This window comes from Pistacia vera, unplaced genomic scaffold (genome assembly GCF_008641045.1).
Source record: "Pistacia vera cultivar Batoury unplaced genomic scaffold, PisVer_v2 Contig6, whole genome shotgun sequence".
NCBI classification, from domain to species: Eukaryota; Viridiplantae; Streptophyta; class Magnoliopsida; order Sapindales; family Anacardiaceae; genus Pistacia; species Pistacia vera.
The window spans coordinates 9,161-27,919 of NW_022196445.1; the positions used below are offsets into that span (position 1 = coordinate 9,161).

At 36.0% G+C, this 18,759-nt stretch overlaps 2 protein-coding genes across 2 annotated transcripts; both read left to right on the forward strand.

The window, feature by feature from the left end:
- The first annotated feature begins 3,954 nt into the window (after positions 1-3,954).
- LOC116110247 (WD-40 repeat-containing protein MSI4-like) lies at positions 3,955-12,393 on the forward strand. The gene is made up of 15 exons (XM_031396455.1): positions 3,955-4,340; positions 4,454-4,517; positions 4,604-4,690; positions 4,782-4,844; positions 5,132-5,197; positions 5,314-5,388; positions 6,370-6,445; positions 6,891-7,116; positions 7,370-7,451; positions 8,178-8,251; positions 8,399-8,510; positions 8,635-8,709; positions 10,770-10,846; positions 11,414-11,513; positions 12,134-12,393. Exons 1-15 carry the CDS (start codon positions 4,123-4,125, stop codon positions 12,233-12,235), a joined length of 1,497 nt encoding a protein of 498 aa, XP_031252315.1. The 5' UTR covers positions 3,955-4,122; the 3' UTR covers positions 12,236-12,393.
- A 4,577-nt stretch (positions 12,394-16,970) lies between these two features.
- On the forward strand, positions 16,971-17,459 carry LOC116110216. The gene has a single exon (XM_031396433.1). The coding sequence runs from the start codon at positions 16,971-16,973 to the stop codon at positions 17,457-17,459; it is 489 nt and encodes a 162-aa protein (XP_031252293.1).
- The last annotated feature ends 1,300 nt before the right edge of the window (positions 17,460-18,759 follow it).

The following is an 18,759-nucleotide window of genomic DNA, read 5'->3' on the forward strand; positions in this document are numbered from 1 at the left end:
TTGTGTAATATTTTAAAAATTATAATATGTCCCCAAAGAGCCGAAATTCTTGCAAACAAACTCAAACACCTTCTTCTTCTTCCTCCCGCCATTAACGCATCCCTCTCCTGGTTGTTGTTTCTTCTAAACTTCGTCTACATCTTTTTCTTCTTCTTCTTCTTCTGCATCTTCTTTTTCTTCTACGTCTTCCTCTTCCTCTGTCCTGTACATCTTATTCTTCCCGCCATTAACACTATCTTCTTCCTCTGCCATTAACATCTTCTCTGCCACAGATCCTCCTCCTCCTCCTCTTGACATTTCGTCCAGGTATGTGTATCTCCCCTTTTCATTTTATATTGCACTTCACATGGGCGTCACTTCTAGATTCATTGTAATAGGCATAGAAGAGTTTTTTCTTTTCCTTCTCTATTGGCCTATACAAATCGACCTTTAACTCCTCCGTTTTCGCTTGCCCACTTCCTCCCCCTTCCTCTATTTGCACAACCCTACTTCCTTCGTGTCCCGCCTCACTCTCCTTCATTATCACTTCCCCACTTCTTCCAACAACCTCCTTAACCTCCTCCATTTTTGCTTCTCCACTTTCGTAGACTTTCTCAATTTTTTTTTTCATTTTTCTCTTCTTTCCATACGTTACTACGGTGTAAGAAGATTTGACAAATTTACTCTTTTAACTCTATCTTTTCAGCTCAGGTTACACTTCAACCACTTTCAATACTCCATCAATTTCCTCCTCCACCATACCAACTTCCTCGGCCACCTTATCAACTTTCTCCTCCACCATTTTCATCCGCTCTTCCATCTTCTCAAACCTCTCATAAACGGTTGTTGTAAAACTCTCAAACAAGTCGTTTATGAGGTTAACCACCTCATTCTCCCGACCCCAATGTCTCGACAAAGCAGTACTTGTTATACCAGTTTGCCAATTGGGTGGAGGTGTACGAACCTCTTTATCCTCCTCCTCCCTCCCGCCGATTGGAGCTTCATCATCCTCGGCGTCAATAACATTCTCAAGCAGTGGCCCTGCAACTGCACTCACATGCGTGACCCCTTCTAAGTCTCACATTAAGCGGACTATCCATTCATCTGCTTCATCCTCCAGTGCTTTGAAGGATGTAACATACTCCTCGTCCGCTTCATCCCTAGTAGCTGTGAGCAAGGGACGGACGAATCCCTAAATAAGAAAAAAAATCAATCAAATTTTAGCCATATTTAAAAGCAAGTGCATATTTAATAGCTTAATCCTTTAATCTTACCTGAGCCGCTTAAATATCCATGTCTATTTTGTCGTAATCCCAATGGGTACACTTCTTGATGTGCCACCGCAACATCCTAGGAAATTGTGGTCGCTAATCCGAAGTATTCATCCCCCCCCCCCCCCCCCCCCCGGCCTTAGCTAGGACAGGGACGGTCTCATACATCCAAGCCTATATTGTAAAAAAACAGTCCATATCATAATTAAAACACATATAATACAAAGAATATAACAAAAGATTATTAATATTTACCTGCATTGCCCATGGGAAGCCAAACAAATTGTACGTGCTTGGTCTATTCTTCTCGACAGATTGGCACTACTTTAAAGCCATGTCTTTTCCTTGCAGGGAGTCTATGGTAAGCTGAAATGATATCCGTCCCTACAAATAAGCATTAAAGGAGTCTATGTTGCTTGCAAACTTCACCCAATCCATATTAATGACTTTTGTTGTGTTAGAAGCCATTAGGATCGAATGCATGAACCATACCAGACACATCTTGAACCTCTTTGAAAGGTATACCCACCTTCTTTTAACCTCTCATCTAAATCGCGTCCCGTGATAGACGCCTTCCCCCCCAAAAGGCCAAAACCTTTTTAGCTAAGTTATCTGCTGCCCTACTTTTTTTCATTCTCTTTTGCTCTGCCGCATCTGGAAATTCCGCACATCTTAAGCCTGTTGTCAGGGCGTATTCCATCATCCCAAAATGTAGTGGCTTTCCATCCACCACGAACCACATTTTTTTTTTTTTTTTGGCTTTTAACTAAGTGCAGCAACATATAAAGCACTCATTGCCCCCAGAACGTCTCTTTCCAATTTTCTCCGATGTTCACAAAATGACTGAAACAACTCTCTTTGAATCGGTCTAAACCCTTCTTCTGTTCCCGAAAAATATTCATTATTCTCGTAAAAACTTGCCAACTCAACCTAACTGTCACCCTTACGGGAAAGTACGATACCTTATCGCTTACAACCTTCAACCTATAGTCTTTATAATTTACGCTTCGAAAAATTTACATAATCGATATAAATAAAAAAAAAAAAAAAAAAAAAAAAAAAAAAAAAAAAAAAACCAAAACAGATAATAGGTTGCCAATTTGGGGGATATGGACTTCGAGTGCATCGAGGAGTGGGTGTTTTTGGCCTCTGTAGGATCAAAATACTTTGTAAACAAAGAAAAAGTATCATATAATGAACTTTTCAACTAATCTTTTCAAGTGTATGAGAAAAAAAAAAAAAAAGGAGCATCATACAATGTAAATGAACATAAAAAACGATACTGCACAACTCATAAGATTACTAATCTTGCCATCATAACAATTAACAACTCAAAACACATCTAAAACATCACTAAACTAAAACTCAACCGAAGCATCAATTGAAAAACAAGCATTTAACACTTCTAACACAACAAACAAACTTAATCTTCCATTTAATAATATTACCTCCACCACCATCATCAACAACATCCATTCATTCATTGTTACAGACTAATAATCTAAACAATCACTCAATTAAAACCTCACCAACGTATGAATTAAAAAACTTTCATTTCACACTTCAAGCACAACCAACAAACATTAGTATCACACATAATACCAGCACCACCGTTACACATTCATTCACAACATACAAATTCATAAAATCACTAATTTAAGGATCACCACAATTAAGACCATTATCCCCACAACTAAAAAAAAAACACATCCAAATAATCACCAAAGCTAAAATCCCACCAACATATGAATTAAAAACCCTGAAATTTAACACTTCTAACACAACAATTATAGTTAGCCTTGCAAATGCAAGCCTTACAAAGACTGTTGTGGTAGGTTCCATGAGGTTGGAGGGTTGAGGATGGTAGGAGGTGGCCGAATAGAGGGGTTGGAGGGTTGCCTTGCATATTGCAGGGCTGGCCACGCACAACGCATGACCTCCTGCCATCCCCAACCCACCAACCTCCCACAAACAACCTCACTATGGCCTCCCTTGCCTTCCCCTATCCTTTGGAACCCAAACAAAGCCACTCCACTAATGCCCGCCAACTGTTCGACAAAACGCCACAACCACCATAACAATAAAACCAACTACATCTCCCCCAAATTCGCACAAATCAATCAATTTTCTCATCAAATTCAAAAAAACAAGTAAAAAACGTACCCTTTCTTCACCGGCGTCCTCCTCCTCGCCTGAATTCTCATCGACGTCCTCCTCTTCAAAATCGTTTTCTGATTCTTCTCTTTGTTCTTGTGCTGCCGTCGTCTCCTCTGCCTCTGGACCACCTTCACTCATCGGATGATCCACCGAAGCGTCTTCTTCGACAGCCTTTGAACTGCTAGCGCCACAGGAGTCTAGGATTCGGAGTGGGGTTGGGTTTTTCTCCTCTTTGTGAATGTCAGTCATGGTTTTGTGTAAGGAAGCTTTATGATCGAATATTTGTCAGAATTAAGGCACTGTAGTCACCGAAAATCGTAGAGAAACGAAATGTGTTTATTGATCGTTTTTTGGGTATATGACTCGATTAAATGATTTTGAAGGGTGGGGGCTCTTTTTCAAATTTCAAAATTTAAATAAACTTCCGTTAATTATGATTTTACCCATATATATTTAAATCTTTTCAGTTTAATCTATATAATGTGCCACGTCAGTTTTTCCAAATTAAAAAAAATTCAAAAATATTTTGAGGGTCAATTAACTTGGGATATCCCGAGAGTTAAATTTCCTCGTGGTAGAGTGGGAGGGGATGTCCCCATCAGTGTGACTGTGTGAGTGACTGGAAGTGTAGTAGGTCCCCGGCCCCTCCCTCACGGTGGTTTTGAACTCTTGATTGTAACCGTTTAGGTGTGGCGACGACTTTTAATCTCTCACAATGGATCAACAACAGGCACCCAAGAAGCGAGGCCGTAAACCCAAACCTAAGGAAGACAAGAAAGACGAACAACAACAAACACCTAAGATGAAAGACACAGCCAAGAGAACTCAGTATCACTCTGTTGACGACAAGTACACTCAGTGGAAATCTCTTGTTCCTGTTCTTTATGACTGGCTCGCTAATCACAACCTCGTTTGGCCTTCTCTCTCTTGCCGGTCCCTTCTCTTCTCTCTTCTTTCGCTTTTTTAGGGTTTTTAGTTTCGATTTTTTTCACCTTAAACCCTAGCTATACTTAATGTGTCTTCATTTCATCTTCTTTTATTTACAGATGGGGCCCGCAGCTTGAGCAAGCTACTTACAAGAATCGTCAACGTCTTTACCTTTCTGAACAGGTCGGGTTTCGTCCTTCGATTTGATTTTTGTTTTTTAGGTTCCAACATTTTGTTTATTTGTTTTATGTTAATTGTTGTGTTACCAGACTGATGGTAGTGTTCCGAATACACTGGTTATTGCGAATTGTGAGGTTGTCAAACCTAGGGTTGCAGCTGCCGAACACATTTCTCAGGTAATGCTTTATTCTTCGTTTTTCTTTATGTTTTGTTCAATGTGGTTTTAGTTCATTTCTTTGTGTTTATGAGGATTGCTTTATTATTCAGTTTAATGAAGAGGCGCGATCTCCATTTGTCAAGAAGTACAAGACCATCATACATCCTGGAGAGGTATGGTTTTAATACACTGGAGACAATGCATATACACATTTGCTCATGCACATATACACTGACCATTGTTGGCACCTTTTGCTTGCCAATCAATGGAGTGACTTCGTTACATCTAGAATTCTAAAATTTCAAAATAAAATTTTACTTATCCTTATGTAGGCTCTTTTGAAAGAATCTTGTTTTTATTTTTACATCCTTTTAGCTTTAAGTTTCTGAATGATGGAGCACTCCCTTATTTATTAAGTCACATCATTTTCTTTGCATGACTGTGGAATATCATTTTGCAGGTCAACAGAATCAGGGAGCTTCCACAAAATACCAAGATAGTGGCCACCCACACTGACAGTCCAGATGTAAGGGGCTTTTTTTCATCTATTTTGGACACACGGATTTCAAGTTTGGTTCATATCTGGTTTTATTGGTTTATAAAGTTTGGTGTCTAGATGATCTGAGTCTTTTCAAAACTCAGGTTCTCATTTGGGATGTTGAAGCTCAACCTAACCGCCATGCTGTTCTTGGAGCTACTAATTCTCGCCCAGATTTGGTATGTCTTAATGTGGAATGCAGTATATATATAAATTTTTCCCTCTATTTACTTTTGTATTATGTATACTCATTTCAGTTCTTGTTATTTACCAGCGTTGTAATGGATATGAAGTTGGTTAATGCTTTCTGTATTATCATTGTAAATAATGTGTAATAGCACATACACGTACGAATGAAAATCCTATTCATATGGCCATTGTTCATATAGATGGTTTTTGCAGGGCTGATAGTTCCAGAAGTGTATGAGGATTTATTATTTTGTCGGAATTCTTTTTTCTTGTCTTTAATTAGTTAAAATGTTATCCTTTCTGGGAGCAAGGTTTTTTTGACAAATCCCACCTTCAGGGAAAATGCTATTATGAGAGTTTTAGGGGTTCGTTTAGTCAGGGATTGTGGGGTCAAATTTCTTTACCATTCAGGAATTGGTCTCATAGAGATAGGAACTTTAGTAAAAGTGCACCCTTTTGGTAAATATGTTTTCTAGAAAGCTTGTCATGTGCATCTCTCTTCAGGAAACGGAGTGTTGATTACTATCTTGAACAGCAGTATGATAGATGGATTTATCAGCTTTATTTTATTTTTTAATATATTTTCTTTTGTGAAGTTGCCTGCTAAATTTAGTTTGTTTCTGAAAATATTTTTGTGACTCTAGGATATTCCCCCGAGTTTTACAAGTTTTATGTATATGATCCATAAAGTGAAATAAATAATGTTTACATCCAAAACAAAATGACATAATATGTGCATATACTTCAAAAACGTCTGAGGATCAAGGCAGTGTTGCACTGTATTGATTATTCATTCTATACATATAGAAATGGTGGTGAAACAACTCCGTTGATATTTATTAACGTTCTTGTCACAAATCTTTATTTAGCACGTTGCTAGGGATTTATGTGATATTTATAGTTGAGAATTATTAATTCTTAATTTTGTGTGATTTTGTTATTGTAAAGTTAATTTTGGGTTTCATTTGTAGATTTTGACTGGACATCAAGATAATGCAGAATTTGCTCTTGCTATGTGCCCTACAGAACCCTATGTGCTCTCTGGAGGTGAGAAGTTATTTTATTTATTTTTGTTAACGTCATTAGTGGTTTTCTTTACAATGTGACTGTAACTAAAGCAATTTAACTATGCCTTGGATATATAGTATGTAGCATGTGGAGTTTTTCAAATAGATTGGTATCCAATGATATGACACTTATTTTTGACCAAGATGTCCAAGGTCAGCTCTACTTGGGACCACCTATGTTGGATGTTTCATACACAGATTATTAACTACTAAACAGTTTAGGGGTTAACAATAGTCCCCAATCTCAAATATTTGATGCTCTTTGACAGAGCTCGGGTTAAGAAAGGATAAAAAAGTTTCGTTATCTACTCTTTTGGGAATTCTTTTCTGCTACGTTATTTTAGAGTTCTCTTTTTGGTCATGGCTCATAATTAAAAAATTAGTCTTCTAGTGTCCTATCCCTGAACACAATTGTTCTTTTACAGGTAAGGACAAATCGGTGGTTTTATGGAGTATCCAGGACCATATAACAACATCGACCACAGATCCAGCCACAGCTAAATCTGCAGGATCAGGTGGATCAATCATTAAACAGAATCCCAAGCCTGGGGAAGGTAATGATAAAGCTGGTGATGGTCCTTCTGTTGGTCCACGAGGTATCTACTATGGGCATGAGGATACAGTTGAAGATGTGACATTCTGTCCATCCAGGTAGCTTGAAAATTCTTTGTTAAATAAAGTTTTAAATTTATTCCATGTGGGTATAAGGTTTTTGAATTTTATCATATATGCTGATGCTGGCGCTTGTTTACCAATTTATCTGGTTGTAGCCATGTTGTATTTCTCAGGAAATCAAGGGAGCATTTATTTGCTTTTCCTGAATAGCAACTGATTTACAGTTAGTAGCAATGCAAATTTATCCCCCAACTCTTTTGTTCCTGATAAACTTCTATCTCTGCTAAAGTGCACAGGAGTTCTGTAGCGTAGGTGATGATTCTTGCCTTATCTTATGGGATGCCCGAGTTGGTTCAAACCCAGTTATTAAGGTTATGTTGACTATATTCATCTCCTTAGTCTTTTCTGTTATTGCTTGTTACATGTTTTGTCTTTGCTTTCAAATATTGATAGGAAACCATTGTTTCCTTAGCTGGTAATGGATAAAATCAGTATTGTGATGTCCACAGGGAATGTAAAGTACTATGTATGAGGTTTTTGATTCTTGAGAGTATGTGTTTGAAGAATGTTCTGTTTGGTACTTGTAGAAATAGTACTTGGTTCGAATATTTGGGAATTTATCTTCTTTTTTTTTTATTATTATTATTTTTTTTATTTCATCGGGTTGAGGGGATGATTCTACGCCTGAGTGGCTCTTATCCCAGGTCTGATGAGGAATTGATCAAAGTGGTTTACTTGGTTTCTGACTTAATGAATGTAGTGTTAAGTAGTCGACGAATGTGCATTTTGTCCCCTTAATGTCTTGATTTCTGGATGTTATTCTTTTCTGTTTCCAATTATTAGCTGTGCTGAAAATTTTTCCAAATCGTTGCTCTAATTGTGAATTCCATGTTTTGTGTGAATATGTTTGTTCATTCATTGAGTCAGGTTTAGATATGACCTTGGATTTTGCATGAGTGTTTGTTAATTCTCTTTTGAACTTGTTAACCTTTTTGGATACTTAATTTTTGAATTTGTGCTTGATTTTTTTTAGATATAACCTCAAATTCTGATGATGATCTGTGTTTTCTTTTTCCTTTTTGTTGTTTCACTGGCAGGTTGAGAAAGCACATAATGCTGATCTGCACTGTGTTGATTGGAATCCCCACGATGATAATCTTATACTTACCGGGTATTTTCTAATGTTTTTCTTCAGCTTTAGCATTTTGTATTGGTGCTGGTATGTGATAGACTTTTGAATTTTGTGCTTCTCTGTGTTTTTTCACGGATAAGGAGATGATGAATCACCTTGGACTTTTTGTTGGTATGATGTCTCCAGGTCAGCTGATAATTCTGTGCGCATGTTTGATCGTCGGAATCTGACTTCCAACGGGGTTGGGTCACCTATCCATAAGTTTGAGGGTCACAGAGCTGCTGTTCTCTGTGTGCAGGTATCAGTTAGTGTTCATGTTTTATTGAATATTTCATTTCTCATACCTTTTACTTCTTATGGAGCAATATTTTGCAATGATCATCTGTATATTCTTTGACTGAATTCGTTTTTCTAATTGGCAGTGGTCTCCAGACAAATCATCTGTATTTGGAAGTTCTGCGGAGGATGGTCTCTTAAACATTTGGGATTATGAGAAGGTGCCTATGGCAAACTTATTATTATCTGAGTTTGATTGCTTTTGCATGTGTCTCTGCATCTAAGTTTAGCACTGGGTATATGTTTCCTTATTTTTGCTGACCTATGCACCATCTAAACTACCATTTAGATACCTCTTTTATTCTCAAATATATATATAATAATAATAATAAAATAGTAAGGTGAACATGTTCACGAAATAAGAACTGAATATAGACTACCTTTAACTCTAAGCTCCCGTTTTTATATGCGGAATTAAATTACAGAGGAATGAATTAATGTGTAATATTGTCTCATGCTTGGTGTAGTATGGGATTGGACAGGATTATAATTCTAACTTTATTTGGTAGAGAAAATCAGCTCAGTATTTATGTTAAATATCAAGTGAAATTTTTTTTTTTTTTTTTTAAAAAAAAAACATAAATCATCATTTGTTTAAAAATAAGTTTTATAATGATCTAGGTAAAAAAATGAATCAATCCTTTTTAGATCCTTTTTAGAGGACAAATAAGTTCATTTTAAAAAAATGCATCAATGAAAAAATAAAATGAAAACAAAGAACAACGCAAATGAGAGAAAGAATGTGTCAGTTGATGGGAAACTGATAGTATTCTCTGGGCTTGGGATAATGCGATACTGTGGGATACGGTAACATATCCCATGTTTTTGGATTATATAGTTGGCCCCTATGCATACCAACCACATAACCTGCCCAAATCGATATGACTCAAATAATTGGATTGGATCACAATCCCAAGATGAAATTTATCATAAGAGCTATTCCACATACCAAACAAGGGTCTAGTGTTCCTTGTAGAAAAGAATAGGAATGTGTTCTTTTAAAGATGGTGAAATATTCAAACTATGTCAAGCAGCTTTTTTGTGGTCAGTACGTGATTTGTGTTGGGAACTTATATATTCAGCATCTATGTTGAATCATGCATCTTATGGTAGACAGTTGTAAGTATTCTGTAGGTTGTATGAATGTGTGGGAAAAAGAAAATGTTTGAATCTGATAGAACACTGACCTGTTAAACCACCAAGCAACACACAAACTACTCTATCCAACACCAGTTAAAACAATCAGCAAGCACAGGAATGAAAATGAAATATACTCTATATTGATATTATGAACAGAACATTACATTCAGAGAATTATGTTCTATCATTTACCCAACAACCTAACAGCAGAGTGGAACGATTCTAAATACAACAAAAACAAAGATAAAGACTGAACTTCAAGGGTTAGTCACCTAAATCAATATTTTTGCAGTAGGGACTACAGAGGAATTGCCTTGATTGTTCAAGGCTTAGAAAAGTGTTTTGAGCCAGTTGCATGTATGTTTTTATTCTGTATCAGGAGTTTCATAGCATAACAAACAAAAATACCATTTCAAACACATCAAATGAAGGAATTTTTCATATTCACCTTTAGTTAAATTAGGTTGATTCTTTGATAAGAAAGTGCGGTTAACTTGGGCACCTACGTATTTTCTCCATATCAAGTTAAGTTTGGTGTGCCTAGCATAATTTACAAGGCTTCTCCTAGACAAGGACTGAGGAGATTGTTGAGACACTGATTTGAGGTTGATTTAACACTCACACCCAAGGTGCAATATTCATTGAGAAATTTGTCTATGTCAATTTAGTTTGAAAGCTGCTCCTCATTCTCTTGCCTAGTGTGATTCAGCTCAACAGGTGATGACTGGGAATTTTTGTGGCTAGAACTTTGTAAATTAGGATCTTGATGTAAATAATATATTTGGTGGTTCAATAAAATGTAGTGAACTGAAAAAGCCATATAAAATTAGTTCACTAATTTTATTTATGCCTGTCTCTGTTTCGTGTTTTACGTTTTTTGTATGTTGAGTCTATGGTGCTTAAAGCTCTATCCCACACTTCCTGGAGAAGCATTTCTTACCCCTTACCTTTAGAAAGCTGTTTCTTTCACTTGTTTTGCTTTTGACTGTCTGACTTTTGGTTGGCATATATTATATTTTCATGTTTTCTGAGATTAACGTGTGTGTGTGTGTATATATATATATATATATATTTATTGCAGGTTGGTAAAAAGGTGGAACATGGGTCAAGGTCTCCTAGTTCTCCCGCAGGCTTGTTTTTCCAGCATGCTGGGCACAGGTCCGTAACTACCTTTTCATACTATTGGTGTATTAGTTACTGGGTTTTGATTTTCTAGTGTTTTATGGTGAAACTTATTTTGTTCAAACCAGGCCCTCTTTTCTATTTAAATCCTTAGTCTATGTTCACTTTCTCCTTGTAATTCCATCAACTCGAGCTTAAAGTATTCCTTGTCGCTGAACTTTGTGTTATGTATCTAGCTCTCTTATCTTCTATTTCATATACCCATCCTCATGTATGAAAGGTGCAAGACTTTGTTGCCATCTTGAATTGTTTAGAAACTCAGTTTGACAAAATGTTGATCTTTTCCTAAACTGGCAATTTATCTCATTTTGATGAGTTTTCTTACCTTACATTTGTTTTTCTTATTGGCCAATCTTAAATTATATTATATAATGCCTAAGAACAGTATTGTAGCCCAAATTCTTAATTTTTCGTAAGATAAATTATCCTGAAATAAATTATTCTTTTGTTAATATTGAATATCTTCAATGTTTTGACTATTTTTTTTACTGTTGAAATTTTGCTTATGTAATTTTTCTTATGGAGTTTTTGCTTTTCATACAGGGACAAAGTTGTTGATTTCCATTGGAATGCATCTGATCCATGGACTGTTGTTAGTGTCTCTGATGACTGTGATACGACAGGTGGAGGGGGCACACTGCAGGTATCATCTGCTTTTTCTTTGGGTGTTTTATCTTTTTTCCTTTTTTGGGCTTGGGGGGAACCTCTTTAGGCGAGTTGGGAATAAGATTGAAAGGAAAAAAGTCAGCTTGCAAAAGAACCTACAGAGTAACAATTTGAATTAGAGATAGCCAAGGAATAATATCAAATGGGAGATTTTCTAAAAGAATTTAAAGCATAACTTTTTATAGACAGTAGGTAAAATCGTATAAATTCATTGAACGAATGTTTTCATTATAATGATGCTAAAGCATCAGGTTAGAAAGTATGATGCTCTTTTTTTATAGCATCTCAATAATGGAAATAGCTGAAATATGTTTTTCTAAAGTTTCTATGCTTTCCAATAAGACTCAGAGAAGAAAAAATTCTATTATGATTGGAAGTGTTTCTCTTTTACTTTTTCTTTGGATGGCAGTCGCATGGGTGAGATTGAATTTTGATAATAATTACAATGTTTGGCTTTGTACACCTCTTTCCCTCCCCCACCCAACCTTGTTTCTTTTTTTTTTTTTCCTCTGCTTCTTATGTTTTCATACAGATTCCAAAACAAATATTATATAATAAGTGGTAATCAATAAGTTAATGGTATCATGGTTTGTGCAGATATGGCGCATGAGCGATTTGATCTATAGGCCAGAAGAAGAGGTTTTAGCGGAGCTTGAAAAGTTTAAGTCTCACGTAATCTCATGTGGTTCTAAGTCATGAAATGTCATATGATTGTTACAACTAATTGAGCTATTGGGTTGACTTCTTAAAAATGATAGAAATTCGTTAAGTTATTTTTTAGGTTTGTTGTCAGAAATTATATAGCTTTCCAGAAATATGAGGCTCTATGATGAATTTGTGATCATTCTCTCTCCTTAGCAGTCATGAAGTCCATGCAAATTATCTTTTATCTGAAGTGTTTGGATAAGCAAACTGTGTTTAGTGTGCAAATGATTCAGGTTTGTTGATGAAAATCAGAAGGATTATCGAAAATATTGCAGGTTCTGAGTTGGAACTAATTCTTAGTTCGTAAATCTGTTTGAAGCCTTACGAAATGTTTACAGAATGCTGAACGCGTTTTTACAAGGTTTGGAATTAAATGGATTTTGTGAGTGGCTCTCATTTGAATGACTGAAGGTAGAATTTTAAAATGATGTTTTCTGGTTCTAAAACAGCACCGATAAATAATGGCTGTCGAGTATCCATTATTCCCATTTACAACGATTCACCCTAGACGATCTGTGGAGCTTCACACTACATTTATATAATCATTTGCTTAATTAATCACGTATTACATTTACTTTTTGAAATATCTAATGATTTAAGGCATTTTTAATTCAATATTTATAGTTTTTATTTGTTATATGTGAAGGTTCAAAGATCCAAACCTGACAGTAACCTCTTTTTCTGGTTTAGGCCAATTTGCCACAGGCCGGCTTACTTTCCAGGCCCAGTGTCCAACTCCTGCTTCCACATACCATAATTCTTTCACCCGAGACCACCCATAAAAGAGTAAAGATTAATACTACACTTATCTGATAGGTGATATGGCAATACCCACATCGATAATACTAGATTAACAATCTCTTCTTATAAATTTTTTCCCACAGACGGAGCATAGCAGTTTGTAATGGATTTTGTCTACACAACAATGAGTTTTGTCTGATCAATTTTGAATCCATTATTCAACAATTCTCGCCTGATCAATTACAAATTGACCGGTTACAAGTTACCACATCTCTCATCCCTTTTGCCCCGTCATCACTTACCAAATACCAAGTACCAACTCAATCTTAATCTTGTATAAAATATTTAATAATTAATTAATTAAAAATGTTAAATCAGAAATTCCAAATTCCCTCTTTGAAATAGCATACCCTAACCACCACCACCACCAATCTCACCCGCGTCACTGTTGTCTATCCTCTTCCACCACCACTAAATCAGGCGAGTGGTGCTTGTGCTCCGCCTTTGGCCGGCGAGTGGCAGTGGAATGAAACTCGATGCAACCGGCCGGCGAGTTGTACTTGCGCTGGGCCTTTGGCCGATGAATGCAGCTTCTCGGCCGGACAGACGAACCGGCGGCAGCGCAAGAGCCTCAAGTGCCGGCTAGATTTCGCCAGCAGCGACGCTCTCACGGCGGCACTTGTAGCGTACAAGTGACGGCGGTACGGCGGTGACAGCCAAGGGGAGGGTTCGGCGGGAGACGGAGAAGAAAATAAATTAAATTAAAACCAACCCACCTCAGCAAAAACCCAGCATCCAACGCCCCTACCGGCAACATCTCAATCCCACGAAACATGACACTGAGACACCCCCCCTCTCAACCAGCCCCAGCCTCGCAAAACATAACACACACTACATTGCCCCATTTCAATATCGAAGTAATCCACCATGAGTTGGAGGCAGTTCACTTAGATGATTTCTGTGTAAATACAATTGTTTTTTCTACCTTTTTTTTTTATATTCTTTTTAGTTGAATTACGTGTGGCTTTGGAGATTGAAGAGATGGTGGATGGAGGTCCTGCGGCTTGTTAGAGTAATTTGTGCTATGGAGACATAGGTATTTGTGGTGAATTTGTATGAAAATACTGTGATTTTCTTGTTTGTTTGCTTGAGAGGTGGTGGTTTTCTTGAAATTGAAGAAACCCATGTGCTCTCAAGTAAAATACGATGTATGAGTAATATATATTGTGAATGGATGGAGCAATAAGAAATTGATTTGGAAGTTTCCGGAAAAACGATGAATAAACTCGTGCTGGAGAGTTTTAATGTAAAAGAAAATGGGATTATGTGGTGTTTTATGGAGATGGAATTGATATTATACATTAATAACTCTATCCTTATAAAGAAGCTTACAAAGTGAAGAAAAAAACAAAAGAAAAATAAAAAAAGTGAGAGAGAGAGAAAAATGATGAGGATGAAGGATAGAGGTTAACTTTATATGCCTCTTTATAAGACTAGCATTGTTGATTATATATCTCTTTTGGGTGACAAGAAGGTCGACTTATTAGTGGTTTCTTCATCATTTGATGGCAAAACGACTTATACATACCCAAGGTTTGTCAAAACGATAAATTGGTATCCAAAAAGTTTTGAAACGATAAATAGGTACCTTCTGTCATGTTCTATTAGTGATTTTCGTTTGATAATAGTGAAAAGACTAAAATACCCTTGAAAGTTTGATATTTTAGTTTTTTATAAATTTTAAAATTTATAAAAAACTCCATAGGTTTGCTAATTTGACTAAATACCCCAATATATAAATTTTTTATAAAATAACAAAAACACCCCCGCCACCCGCAGTGCCAGATTCTGGTCATCACCGCTGGAATCTGGCCGAAAAATTGCTTTACGACACTGACCCGTCGGATCTGTGTCGTAACGCGTCGATCTGGCCTTTTCCGGCCTCGACGGCCAGATCCTCTACGGATCTAGTCGGAAAATACCAGATCGACGCGTTACGACACAGATCTGACAGGTCTGTGTCGTAACGCAATTTTTTGGCCAGATCTGGCAGTAGATCTGGCCTTTTCCGGCCAGATCAGCCACGGATCTTGCCGGAAAATGCCAGATCTACGCGTTATGACACAGATCCGACGAGTCTGTGTCGTAACGAAATTTTTCGGCCAGATTCCGACAGTGGTGGCCGGAATCTGGCACTATAGGTGGCGGGGGTGTTTTTGTTACTTTATAAAATTTTTATATATTGGGGTATTAGTCAAATTAGCAAACCTAAGGGGTTTTTTAGAAATTTTTTAATTTATAAAAAACTACAATATCAAACTTTCAAGGGCATTTTAGTCTTTTCACTATTATTAAACGAAAATCACTAACAGAACATGACGGAAGGTACCTATTTGTCGTTTCAAAACCTTTTAGGTACCAACTTATCGTTTTGGCAAACCTTGGGTATGTGTAAGTCTTTCAGCCTCATTTGATTTCTCAACTCAGTTTAAATTAGCACAATTCTTTTTACTTTCTTTTTTGTATACACAAAAGGCGCATTTCTACTTCTAGAAACAGTAATGTTAAGTCCACAATCTTTTTTTATAATTTTTAATATGACAATTTACAATTCGTCAACCTATAAATGGATTGTGTCTATTTGCTACGGTCTCTCTGTTCATTTATGAGTTGACGAATTGCGAGTTGTTCCATCGGAGATGTTGAGAAAATATTATGGATGTAGCATTACTTTTCTAAAACTGTTATTAAAATTTTAGGCCCCATTGGTGTACCAATTTATTTACTCTTTTTCATATAAAATGTGGGATAAGCATTTTTATATGAATTTTCTGTTTTTATTTTCACAAAACAAAAGATTTATAAGAATTTCAATAAAAAGTTTTAAGTTTTTCTTTTTTTCTAAAACAAATTCCAATACAAAGTTTATTTCAAATAAATATTTTGATCAACAAATTACAAATAGAAATAAAAAATAGACATCTTTTGAATTCGTCCTTTCCATGTTTTATCTTTGTGTTTCCATAGAAATATATCAAACATATTTTGGTTGTTTCAATTATTTTCAATATTTTCATATACTAGAAAACGAATATATAAAATTCATAAAAAAAAGAGATATAATTTTAATATGGGTAAGTAAATATAACCCTTGTAGATTTAAAATTTTCACTCACTATTATCAATTTCTTTCTCTCATAACCATTACAATAATACTATGTTTATAAAAAAATTTTACAAAGATTTTTATATAAAATAAGGTGATAAAAAATAAATAAAAATATAAAATATAAAGTAAAATTTATAAAATTTATTATTTTATTTATTTTTTATTATATTATATATGAACATCTTTGTAAAATTTATTGGCAAGTATGGCATTACTCTAACCATTAACCATCACGTTTCTCTTGCTTCATTTCTAATTTATTTTTCTATTGACCAGAAATTTAATACATTTGCAAAGTGGGCCTCCATTTTCATACCTCAAAATATCATGACACTTGTACCCCCCACAATATATAATAATTCTTAATTCTAACCTCAATGATGTCATGATTCATGAGCTTTTTGCCCTCCAGAAACCGCAATTTCATCGTTTTACATTCAATTCAAAACATGTGCCACACGCAACCGCCAACCTTCGGTGTCCGCCACGTCTAATCTATTAGTTTTCTTACTTATACTTTCATATGACTAAAGGGTAAAACTGTAAATGATTGGTGTTACTGACATTTTATCAGTTCAATTCCATCACGCAAATTCCCGCCTTTCCTGCCATCACGCCACTCCGCTCAATCCGATGGACGGAAAAGTCTAATCACTTTGACTCTGTCCGCCACGTCACTCACTCTCCCCTACCTTCCACGTGGCACGCACACACTCTATATTTCTCATTGCTTGTTCAAATCAAATCAAACTCGTTTCCATCTTTCTTTATTGGTTTTTGGGACCCATTTCCACCTTCTAAATCTCTCTCTTTTAACTCATGGAGCAAACCAGAAAGAGGGAGGGTGATGAACTAAACGACGTCGACGACTCATCAGTCAAAAGGCCACGTCCTACAGAGGAGCCCGGTGGCGGAGATTTAGGGGATGATATAATAGCTTGGCTGTCGATGGAGGATGACACTGTCACAGTGGGTGACCTCGTTAACTTTTTAGACACGAAACCTCTCACCAGAGTCAAGTTCATCGAGAATCCTTACACCTCACCCTTGATGTTTCAGTCGTATTCCTCTTATGTTACCATCAACGGCAACGAAGAGACTTGCGGCTCATCCTTTTCCGACTCCGAGTCCTCACTCATGGTGAGCGTGGACATTAGAGGGATTGTCAACGTTGCACTTGGAACCCGAGGTTCAAATGGGGTGGTGGGCGAGGAGGAGGGTGGTGGGTTTTTGAAGGGAGATGAAATGGACGGCTCTGATTTGGATGATTATGTGCTGGCCAGGTTTATGGGTGAGGAGGTTCTTTAGTCTTTTACTTTTTTTTTTTTTTTTTTTGGTTGGGTTGCGAGAGGGAGGGGTTTTAGGGTTTTTGGTGGGTGGGGGTTGGATGTTTAAAGCTGTTAATAGGGTGTAAACCATGAAAGAAAAAGCTGCTTTTCCAATTTCGGAAATTGTTTCTACTTTTACATTTGTTTTTATTTTTAAAAAATGTAAGGGTAGATACGTACTTTCATAATGTATAGAAAAACTGAAAAAGTGGAGAATAAACTACGGTTTGATAGGGATTCTTCTCCTTCGTGTTATCAGAGGTAACCACCGACTTTTTATCCAGTCAATAGTTTTAGGATCTGTTAATTGAAGTGCACGTAAAATTAAAAAAAAAAAAAAAGTATGAGAATATGAGAGATAAACTAAGTAACATAGAGCTACATGTTTTTAATTGGTTGATAATAAAGCATTAACTTTATTAGTATTACATACTATTAACAGAGTTTTTAAGATTTACTTACCACCCCATTTCTTTTCTTTCATTGCCCTTCTATTTTATTTTCAACTTTTTTCTAAACTAGCAATATATTATTTGTAATTTTCTTATTATTTCATATATATTGACTTAAAATCATTGTCTGGCGACTGGCAATGAGACTGAGGAGGTGGTAGTAGTAGTTGGATGTTAGAAGATAAGAAAATCTGAGTACTAGAATTCTTCTGGAACTTTGCCTGAAGCCATTTAAATTATACAACTGCAACATCAATATCATTATGACTCCATTTTCACTGCACATTACCTGCCCACTCTTCCTTTTTCTCTTTTTCTTTTCTACATTCAATTCTCTAATTCCTGCTATCAGAACACGTCATACATGATAAACAATGTTACATAAAGAAAATTTTACATTTATAAGACTTTTTTTTTTTTTTTTTTTTGTAGTAATACATTAGATTTTTGTGTACTTTTAGTATATATTTTTAAACGAGAAAACACCCTTTACAAAATAATGTAAGAAAAGTGTGATTGGTTTTTCTAGCATCGACCATATCTTTGATTGGGAAAGTTTATAACAAAATTTAATTGAGTTGAGGATTTTACTAATTTTAAAATATTCTACACTAATAAAATGGGCAAAAGTTGCTTAACATGAACCCAGGAAAGCCAACACAAAGATAAAGGTATTGGGCTTTGGCACAAATTTGATTTATGCTCAACAAAGCATTTTGTATTATAAGTAGGCCTAAAAGCCCATGATTTTGGTGGTCAACCTGTCAACTCAACTTAATTTTCTTATTTTGGTAAAACTCGTTTATTGTTGTTGCCCCCTTTCCGGCA